The 11,426-nt window shown below is 45.7% G+C and overlaps 1 protein-coding gene and 1 long non-coding RNA gene across 2 annotated transcripts; one reads left to right on the top strand and one right to left on the bottom strand.

Annotated features, from left to right (window-relative positions):
* Window positions 1-3,668: 3,668 nt before the first annotated feature.
* Window positions 3,669-4,855, bottom strand: LOC117245649 (uncharacterized). The gene is made up of 5 exons (XR_004500625.2): window positions 4,814-4,855; window positions 4,659-4,719; window positions 4,546-4,581; window positions 4,147-4,285; window positions 3,669-3,909 (listed from the first exon to the last, which is right to left on the bottom strand). It is a non-coding gene; the product is annotated as an uncharacterized LOC117245649 (long non-coding RNA).
* Window positions 4,856-5,108: 253 nt separating this feature from the next.
* Window positions 5,109-11,065, top strand: LOC117245648 (uncharacterized). The gene is made up of 3 exons (XM_033609129.2): window positions 5,109-7,181; window positions 8,725-8,835; window positions 9,178-11,065. The coding sequence occupies exons 1-3, from the start codon at window positions 6,729-6,731 to the stop codon at window positions 9,676-9,678; spliced, it is 1,065 nt and encodes a 354-aa protein (XP_033465020.1). The 5' UTR covers window positions 5,109-6,728; the 3' UTR covers window positions 9,679-11,065.
* The last annotated feature ends 361 nt before the right edge of the window (window positions 11,066-11,426 follow it).

The raw sequence follows: 11,426 nt of genomic DNA, 5'->3' as shown, positions 1-11,426 counted from the left end.
GTGTAGCGGTACAAAATGGCTCAGCCTGCTCGCAGAAAACGCCGTCAAAGTTAGTGGATGTTTGTCGCATTTGCGGCGACACATTCTCGCCAACTAAAAAAAAACAAACATAATCTTTTACAAGGCCATGACTCATCCGTCCGGCCGGACTATAGAGGGAATCGCCTTGTTGTTTACAAATACTTCCGGGTAGAAAACCAGCAGAGCTTTTAGCTGTAAATACATATATATATGTATATGTATATATATATATATATATATATATATATATATATCACATTTTTCACATCACTGTATCACCATTTAGACTAATCCGATGTTTGTAAAGTCTATAAACACAATGACTGAACAAACATTACTATTTCTGTGTGCACGTTTAGCTGGGCTAACCGTTAGCTGTTAGCCCTGTTAGCCATTAGCGGTGTCTGTAATAGGTAATAACTCATTAAACGGTCCGTGAAAAAAATATATTTTCCAGCGGATATCTTAGTTACAACATGATTGAGCTAGCAAAGCAGTTTTTTTGTTGCTATGTGTGGTATTTATTCAGTTTTGGGAAATCACGATGTCTAGAAAGCATCAGTGGCTGCAGCTGACAGGGACAGCTAACAGCAGCAGCAAAGCTAACATCAGGACGTCATCTGTTAAAAGCCTCCCGTTGTCGGATATGACATGAAACTACTCCAGTTAGCTCAATAATGTTGGACAGGCAGGGGGTGGGGAGCAAATGGTGCAAGTAGCGCGTAGCAAGGACCCACAGGACCCACAGGGTTAACTCATATCGCGGTGGTGCCTGGATAGCGTGACGTGTGTGGTTGTGCTGCTGCCGTGGTCCTGCCAGATGCCTCCTGCTGCTGCCATCATTAGTCATTAGTCATACTTCTACTGTTATTATACACATACGATTATTATCACACATGTATACTGCCAGATACTAATATAGGCTATACTTTCAACATATTTTACCACAGTAGCCAGAACTATAACGATAATATTATTACTTTCATTAATGTTGTTGTAAGCTACTGTCATTACCGTCTGTCCTGCATCTCTCTCTCTCTCTCTCTCTCTCTCTCTCTCTTTCTGTCTCATTGTGTCATACGGATTACTGTTAATTTATTATGCTGATCTGTTCTGTACGACATCTATTGCACGTCTGTCCGTCCTGGAAGAGGAATCCCTCCTCGGTTGCTCTTCCTGAGGTTTCTACCGTTTTTTTTCCCCCGTTAAAGGGTTTTTTTGGGGGAGTTTTTCCTTATCCGCTGTGAGGGTCCAAAGGACAGAGGGATGTTGTATGCTGTAAAGCCCTGTAAGGGAAATTGTGATTTGTGATATTAGGCTTTATAAATAAAATTGATTGAACTGATTGATTGACAGGCACCGATGGATGTGAGACCCATAGCCCCACCCCTACCAACATCACCACCACCATACCCACAAGACACATCACCATCAGAGACGGGACAATACCCACTGCGCTCAGTAGAGGAGGCAAGAGCAGTAACAACAATGGAAGGCCAAGTGGAGGGAAGGTTCAGTGACCTTGGCCAGGGACATACTGACAATTCAATGCCACTCATTACCAATCCAGAGGCCCCCGAGGGGGCGGGGTCGAGGCGGACCTGGGGGAGGACCAGCAGGCCGAGGAGGATGGAGAGGGGGACCGAACTTTCCTCCAGGACCCCAGCCACCGCAACAGCAAACCTGCACCCTATCAGCAATCAAGTCCCCAGGAAATGAACACAGGATATCCAGGAGTGAATCCTGCTGCACCTAACAATCTATGCTGGGGTTGTAACCAGCCCGGCCACCGACGTAGGGCGTGTCCGGTCAATCCATGGGAAGGTCCAACAGAAAATTGGCCGAACAGGAGACAGGGTGCCCATGGTAGGGCTGCCCAGAGAAGCCGGAGGGGGAAGTAATGTCACCAGTCATTTCATTACAGCCACACGATGAACCAACTATACCTGTTGTCATCCACGAACAAGCATATCCTTTTATGGTGGACACAGGGGCTACATATTCATGCATTGGAAAAGAAGGCTCTAAACTCCCCCTCTCTAAGTCATCCATCAAGACCATAGGTTTCTCTTGGAAATGACAAGTCATACCATTGACAGAGCCCGTTCCAATGCTCATCGCAGGAAAAGTCATATTTGCACCCCTACTCTATTCAGCTCACATGCCAGTAAACCTTCTAGGCAGATACATATTGTGCCCTCTCAAAGCTAAGATCATGTGTACTCAAGATGGACTATATCTACATTTCCCCGAGGAACCTCCACAAAGCATGATGCCACAGCTGCCCCGTGAACGCCACAGAGACACCACAGGCGTTACAGGGTTCTTACACCATTTTAAAAGTAAAATTTAATGCTTTTTAAGACAATTTAAGACCTTAATTACCCGGATTTTAATTTAAGACATTTTAAGACTTTTTAAGGACCCGCGGGAGCCCTGCATTGGACCAGACTCATGTAGATTATCAAGAATGCTGGGACGTAGTGCTCAATAAAAAACCATGCCTAATAACTTGTGAAGACATGTATTTAGGACCTCAAGGTGTGGCGGCAGCTGTCCGCCTCCCAGAAGAATTAGCAGGATGGTTTCAGGTGCCAAATTCTGCACCACATGTTACACTGATGATAACAGAAGGTTATGAGTCTCATCATCTGGGTCCTATGGTCAGACGTGCACTGCAGGTGCAAGAGTGGTTACCCACCGAGAACAAATACATCCACATTTCAGATGACAAACAATACATCAGAATCTCAAATCTCAACGACAGGTGATGAAGCAGTCGCAGACAAGGTAAGTAAGTAAGGCTCCTCAACCGCAGACGGTGGGCCAAATGCTGTCCTTTCTCGGCATGACAGGATACAGCCAGCCATGGATTTGTGACTATGCTATAAAAACTGCTCCACTCAGAGCTTTAGTAAGAGCAGCAGGACAGACCAACAACACAACACAGCTGTCCTGGACGGAGGAAGCAGAAGATGCATTCCAAGCTTTAAAAATAGACATGCAGTCTGCTCCAGCATTAGGCACTCCTAACTACTCCAAGCCTTTTCATCTCTACGTAGCAGAGAAATCTGGGTTTGCATGTGACGTCCTGATGCAAGACACATCCACTTTGCATTTCAAAAAGCATCCTTGTTAACAATGGGACATCCTGTAACTTTGTACACCTCTCACCAGCTTCATGCCCTGCTGACAAGTCCCAGATTTGTTTTGACACAGGCCAGACGCACAGGATATGAGGTCATCCTGTCCGCTCCTGAGCTCGACATTCAACGATGTACCATCATTAATCCGGCCACTAAAATGGTTCTACCCACAGAAGGTACACCACATGACTGTCTTCATGACACAGATAAATTTATGCGCGCTCAAGAAGATTTACACAATCAGCCCATTTTAGCTGACCTCACATTGTTTGTTGATGGCTCCTGCTTTCAGGACACCACAGGTAGTCATGCAGGCTATGGAATTGTACAGCTCAATAACGATCAGAATTTTGTGACTATACAATCATGTAAACTTGCTCAGCCCTGCTCCGCCCAGTTAGCAGAGATAAAAGCTCTAACAGCAGCATGTAGAGAAGCAAAGGGAAAGTAACTGAATGTATATACAGATTCAGCATATGCATATGGAGTGGGCCACATCCATATGAATGTGGCAATGTTGGGTGGTGCTTTTATATTATAAAGGGGCTGTAACGGAATGACACCAATTGCAAGCCAGACAACGCCACCTAGGGACTTTCACCCAAGGAGTTTTACCCAGTTCTAAGCAATAAGGCAAACACAGGTTCAAGCACTACAAGACAGAGACGTGGCTCAAAAGCAAATCAAGATTTATTTATTAAGAATTGTATAAGCAAAAATAATACTATTAAACTGGAAGTGTCTGTAGAGGGAAAAGAAAGAATTAGTAATGGGCAATGAAGGCAAGTCAAAGTTACAGAAGGATGTATGAAAATTTATTACAATTTATTCTCTTAACAATAACTCTTTTTTTTGTTTAATTAATGAAAACACTTCCAGAGTAGATGATTAAAACTATCAAAACGGGGAGGGGGGAGTGGGTGGAAGCTAGCAAGGGGGAGGCAAACTACCAAAGGAAGTGTCTCGGGAGTGCACTTACCCACCACTCGTGAACTCACAGCAAACACACGGCAAACAGGTGCAGACTATCGTGTCCCAGTGTCCTTATCACTACAACAGAAAGATGCTGGGAACCACCCAGGGTGCCTAGCCTCCACCGCTAGCCAACAACCACTGCACTGTAAGGAAAAAAAAGAAGAAAATGTTACCCAAGAAACGGCTAAAACTGTATTAAACCAGTTGGTTCAGGCTAAAAGGGCAAATTTTAATAACAATTTCAATAGAATGTCATAATTCAAAAGTAATGGCTAACTCAAAGTAAACTAAAGATGAGCAACCTGGAACAAAACAGGACCTAACAAAACCAAAGCTAACAAAACAGACAAAACACTCAAAGCAGAGCAGCAGCTGATTGTGTCTGAGCAGGTACTATAATTACCCTGATGTCCTCCAATCAGTTTGGAACAATTCACCACTACAAAAGAAGCAAATACAATGTTAACACATTTTGTGGTTTGTGGAAGTTAAACATTGTTTAAAAAGTTAACAAACCTCAAATCATTTTCAATGGACACCAAGACGACCAGGCCATCCATGCAAAACAGGCAGTACACTATTTAACACAAACACAATGTAGCTTCTGTTAAAATAAAGGTCACTACTCAAAGTAAAACAGGCTAAAACAACCTCCAGGCCACATTACCCACCTCAGAGACATGACCATTTGGCAGCCACCAGGCACAGACAAGGAGAAAGGCAGCCTTCATGCCACAGGTGTCTTAAATAGGCTCTGCCAATTTAGGGGGGTTAGGAAAGGGGAGGAGTTGACCTACTTTTTGGAGAGGCTGCAGTCTGCAGCCTCTGACTCAGATTCTCTCTGCCACACAAACATTTGGAAACAGAGAGGGTTTTGCAGAGAGGACGGCACCCCAGTCACACATGGGGAGGCCATTGTTGACTTGCTGGAGGCTATGCTCCTCCCCAAAACCCTAGCCATAATCAAATGTCCAGCCCACCAAAAGACTGATTCATTGATAGCCAAGGGTAATAACCTAGCTGATGTAGCAGCCAAACAGGCAGCAATAGGTGCAGTAATGGCATGTCACAGTTCATCTCTGCCTCACCACTCTGCACCTGCCTGCTTCAATCTGCCAATCAGACACACCCCTCTCATCAAGCCAACTCCTCTCACCTGTGCTCTCTGCTCTGCTCTGGCTGCATTTAAGCCCCTGCTCCACACTCATTCATTGCTAGATTGTTCTCGATGCTTGCACCAGACTCTCCAGCGTTTCTCTGCCTGATCTCCCGGTTACGACCCTGCTTGCCTCCGACTATCCTGCCTCACCGATCTCCTGGAAATCACCTCAGCTTTCCGTCCCCGACCACGATCCTTGCCTGTCCCTTTCTGGATTCTGCCTGTCTGCTCCCTTGGCTATCCGGTGATTACCTGATTCAGCTCTACAGAGTGAGTGTTACTCCCGTCTCCTCTGTGGCTTCCTGCAGTTCTGTGACTCTGATATTCCTTCACTGAGTGAGTACAAGACTGAGTTTTACGGACAGTACTCACCAGTGTCCTGGTTTGGTTCGGCTGAGCCTAACCTCCAATCCCTACTAAAGACTGTTAAAGGCCAGCGGCCAGAAGACAGACTGTTTTGCCTACTGCCATTGTTTCCTGGACGTGTGCTAATAAAGTTTGTTACCAACGATACCTGCCTGTCTTTGTGCTGCTATTGGGTCCAAACCAAACCCATTACATGGCACCCATATTAACCATACAAGACTGTGAACCCCTCACTACCATGCCTTCTCTTGTAGCCGTGCAAAACAGAGTAAGTGAGGCTCAAAACGACTGTGGAGCAAGTGTGGCGCCATCAGAACACAAGCACAGGGGCCAACAAATGGTCTCTGGCGAGATAGTCATTGCAATTTTGTACTACCAACCCTGTTGCTGCGACATGCTATAATTTGGGCGCATGGTAATGACCATTGCGCAAGGGGGGAGATCCTACGGAAATTGCAAGCAACATGGTGGTCACCATTCATGGCAGCCACGGTAGATAGAGTACTAAGCGAATGCGAAACTTGCGTGAGATAACAACATCAGGAAAGTTTTTATAGCCCCACTGGCGCATATACCACCTCCAGACGGTCCTTTTAGACACCTCATGTTAGACTACATAGACATGGGAGCACAATCCAGAGTAAGTGGAATGAGATACGTTTTGGTAGTCATATGCAGATACAGCCGATGGGTAGAAGCAACAGCCATAGCCCGATCAGATCACAGAACAGCTGCAAAATTCCTCTGCCGAGAAGAAGAGATTTGGGATGCCAGACACCATATCATCAGATAACGGAAAACACTTTGTATCTAATGTAATACAAGAAACATTGAAGCAACTAGGCATCAAACAAAAGTTTGACTGTGTCTACCACCCTCAATCACAGGGGGCAGTAGAAAGAGCAAATGGGATTCTGAAAACAAAAACCGCTAAAATAGTAGTAGATAGTGGGGACAAGCTTAACTGGGTGGATACTTTACCGCTAGCACTAATGTCAGTGTGCTCACAAGCCAGCAGAATCACGCATCTAACACTGCATGAAATGCTTACGGGTTGACCCATGCCAGTACCATATTTGAGGGGTCCCTACGAAGGGCCCCCATTGGAGCAACTGCAAAATGAAATGTTTGACTATTTACGAAGTCTAACCCATATCCACAGGGCCATCTTCCAGCAGGTGAAAGGAGCCACAGTGGACAGACGAGTCGAGATCCCAGAGGACCTTCAGGCGATGCCTCCCCGCAGGAGCAAGGGACAAGGCGATCCTTACGCTTGGCGGCCAGGCAGGATTGGAGTGGGGCCCAGAGTGACAGCAGTGGGTCGCTGCCAGGGAGGGTATCACCAGAGAGCACCACGGAGGGGAGCACCTCCTCCACAGTTGCTAGTGATGAGTCTCATGAGTCGACACCTGACAGCCGCAGGGATGATGATGAGGGCGCAGGGACATCAAGAGCAGAGGAAATTAAGGAAGCTACAGAAGAAGAAGAAGAAGAAGGCCGCAGCACAGAAACAGGTGCAGCAGAGAGCCAAGACAGTGCAGACACAGACACAGGAGACACAGACACAAGGGGTGCAGACACAGGAGATGCGGGCTCAGAACAGGGAACAGCAGACCAGCAGGCCATATAGCCAGAGAAATTCAGATGTAGGAGGCCAGACTAGTATAGGAGGAGGAATTCAGGCAGGGATAATAGCTGCAGTGCTACTAACATTACTGCTTATCATGAAAAGGGTGAAGCCAAGTGAGGGAGCCGAACAGAGCGATCAGGATCAGGGGCAGATGGACCATTGTTTACTCACACTAGGATCCATGGCTGTAAAACAAGGACAGATGCCTAGCGGAGAAATAGTGCAGCTGACCTACTATAAGTCGCATGCTTATGATGATGTGTTGGTGGAAGGTCCAGGAAATATTAGGTTGCATGGCTGGTCTATAGGACCACAATGTAGAGCTGAGGGGATGGTGACAGCAAGAGTCTGGTGTGATAATGAAAGTTGTGCCAACATAGACACCGGGCACATAGTACCTGTAGAACTGGCTCAACAATGGCTTGAACTAAAATCAGAACCCTGCAGGAGAACCAGAAACACGCCAGCACGAGACACCGAACTAATTAGAACTACCACGTGGAGATCTAATATGTTTTACCAGTGGTTAGAGTACTCCGCCAAACAAATAACCAACAGCTCGTGCATAGTGTACAGTGTACTATGTGGATGGCGGCAGGGAAAACCAGTTACGCCAATAATAGTGAAATCTGCCCAATAAGTCTTAAAGGGGCTCCTGAGCAAATTAAAAAAGAATTTCAAGTACCACCAGTAGTGCATTTGGCTCAAGATATAGTATTTCCCTTTTGTGTAGCCCGAGGGCACATCGAACATTGGTTAGAGAATTACACTAGCAGCAACAACACGCTTGTGGTGGAACAATTGATGCGGTGCCGGTAGGAAAGTGCCACCCATAAGCAAACTAATCAGACTTGGATCGCAAAAGTGTGTCGAACCAGTATGACCTTAGCAAAGGTACGGATCCCTAGCAGATATATTCCATAGGTGATGACTGGATAGGGACAGGTAGAGGATTAGGTGCTATGCCATTTGTAGGGACCATAATGAATGCCCAATACATAGCACGTAATAGCCGCTGGGTGAACTATTTGTGGTACAATCAACAGAGGTTCGTAAATTGGTCTATAGCAGCACTGGAAGGTGTGAGTGAACAGTTGCATGCTACATCCCTAATGACTGTGCAGAACAGATTTGTCATCAAAACAACGTTAGCCCCAGACCAAGGTGTCTGTGATATAATAGGGGGAGAGTGCTGTACAGCCATCCCCATGAATACAGGTGAAGATGGCAACCTGACTCAAGCTTTAGACAACATACGTAGACTAAGAGACCAACAAGTACAACACTCCAATTGGAACACTAAAACCTCATCAATTCTTGACTGGTTAGAAAAGTTCTCTGTTGGAAAATGGACTATAGGAGTAATATTTGGACTTGTTTTATTGACTATTCTCTTGATAATCTGTTGTGTCCTTCCCTTAATACAGATCCTGATAAGAAGGGCCATGAGAGCGGCCACGGGACAATCTGTTATGCTGATACAACAGCAGGAAAAGCTCCCCGAGAAAGGCGAATTGTGGGAACTAGATGAACCGTGGGTAAGACCCTATGCACCCATAAGATTGAACAATGATTTATATGAGACCATGATTGACAATACGGACGTATGTGAGAATATGGCTGACAGTATAAACTTATATGAGCCAATGAAGGGGAACCTGGAAGGGGAATACGAGGTCGTATAGAGGGAGAGCCGATTCAGGCTAAGAAAAAAACAAATAATTGGCAATAGATCCAGGTAAAACCTTGCTGTCACCGAACCCATACTAACAATCGACTGATTAACATATATAGGTTATTTATACCACGGGGTAATTAGAAGGAAAAGGAGGAAAAGAGGGAAGTGAATTGAACTAAACAATGTCCCTTACAACACATAGATAGGTGCAGAGCATGGCCAGCAGTTGGAGATCCCTGTATCCAAAGCAGCAGAATACAAGGTTGGCCTACCAAGAGCGCCCAGCCATGCCAGAGCGCCCAGACCACCCCAGCCCATCTCCCAGGCTGACCAACCGACCCCCATTCCCATATGTGCCCCAAGGAGGAGCCCCATTGAAGCCCATTGGTACCAGTACGCGCTGATGACCTCGCCAGGAACCTACGTGCCACCGCTTATGCAGCAGCCATTGACGAACATCCCAAACTGGACTCCCATCAACCCCTTCAACCCCGCTGACAACACACACCTGTGCCACAAAGACCATTGTCGCAAGCCACCAGAGTCCTGTTGCAATGCCAATATAACGTGTGGCCTGAGGTGGTGGAAGGACATCTCCACGAGCTGCAAAACAAGACGCCCACCACTGAGAGATACAAGCAGCTCGGGGATGACCTGCACACCCAACTCTATGATGTTCCTGCAAAATTCGACCATCGACTAGTGTGCAGCTTCCCTCTAGAGCTGCAACATAGCCTGCGCAAGCTGCGCCATTACACTTACAAATGGGATGGTGGAAAATCACTGGGGCCTGAAGGAGCAGCATGAACAGGATCAACAGGAGATCATCCTGCGTGCTCAAGTCCACATCCTGACAGGAGACAACCAAAACCTGCGAAAGCAGCTGGCAACCTGTCAAGAGTTGGAGCTTGAGATCGCGTTACTGAAGGATCAAGTTGCAGCTTACCGCCATCTGCGTATGGCCGGGACGTTGGCCTATGTTTCCACTGATTCTACTAACCAGTGACTGTGCTATATCAACAGTTACAGGATAATTAGGGTGTTCCACTCACTGTAATCGTTCTATAATTATGTATACACTGGAGTGATGGTGTATCCCACTGTGACATATCTTGTGTGTTGCACTACTTAACAATCACCTTTCTAGGTTTTAGATTAAACACTGTAACAGAGTGATATTACACATTGAGTGCCTTACCCTTGTTGTGCCTATACCAAGCTGTAATCAGTAGAATGTAGTGTGTTTGATGTTTGGCAAATTGCTTGGGTAGAGTGGGACTTTGCAGTCCCAGAGGAGGGAATATATATTTTTTCCCTCTGATAAGCTTGCTGATTCATGAAGATTGTAGTATGGGACCTTCTGGTCCCAAAGGGGGGAATATATATTTTCCTCCCTTGCTATTTAGTGGGACTTGTTAGCCCCAAAGGGGGGAATGTAGTGTAATGTACTGATTTACTGAAGTGTTTATACTGTACCTTTAAGTTGACCTTTAAAGATATGTGTTGAAGCAATGTACTCTGTGCACTGAGAAGTCACACACTGGTTTATTATTTTATGTATTCCTATGACACACACATACACTCATTGAGCACTTAAGCATTGTGGTGGAGAAGTACCTAGGATTCAGTGCATCATTTCTAAAAATAGCATGAGCATGGGCTCAGAAACACTGGTGGAAAGTTAGGGGAATTCCAGCTTGTCCTGATATGACTCTGGTAAGAGGGGGCGGTCTTAGACTGCCCAGAAAAGCATTATATGGTGAAGTTGGCTCCAAGGGAGAAAAGGAGAGAGGGGATACTATTATGTACGAGTGCAAGTAAAGAGGCAGCCATCAGGGGGAGACAGGAGAAATGTGACACCGTTATGTTTCAGCTCCAAGGGAGAAGGACTAAAGAAAAAGTGGAAACTCAGCAGAAATGTGACACCGTTACGATCAGAGCCAAGTGGGAAGGATTAAGAAAAAGTGGAAACTCAGCAGAAATGTGACACCGTTACGATCAGAGCCAAGTGGGAAGGATTAAGAAAAAGATGACTCAGCAGCAATCTTCACAATAAAAGCGGGTGCGCAGACAAAGAAAATCCAGTCCTGCTCCGGAGCTTGACTCATTGAGTTGTGATGTGTTTGTTGCCTGCGAGCACATTAAACTCAGTTGCATCTGATTCTACGTGTCTCCAGTGATTTTTTTTTACTTCTGAGTATCTGAGTTTTTGATATTTAATAGAAACAAAGAAAGTTTGTTCGAGAAGAAGGGAACGAGGTCACGAGCATTCTGGTCCAGCTCCAGACCTTTAAATTTATGTTTCAACAGATCCTAACACTCCTGCCTGTATAGCATACAGACCTGTAGGTCTGGAGTGACCAGAGGGATGACTACTACCTCTCAAAGAGAAGAAATCCAGAGCTTATTTTCCTAAAGAAAACTTCTGTTCTGAGAGTAGATCTACCTGCT

This window comes from Epinephelus lanceolatus, chromosome 23 (genome assembly GCF_041903045.1).
Source record: "Epinephelus lanceolatus isolate andai-2023 chromosome 23, ASM4190304v1, whole genome shotgun sequence".
Lineage (NCBI taxonomy): Eukaryota > Metazoa > Chordata > Actinopteri > Perciformes > Serranidae > Epinephelus > Epinephelus lanceolatus.
The sequence above is the reverse complement of the archived record's forward strand: the minus strand, read 5'-3'. Positions and strand labels throughout refer to the sequence as shown.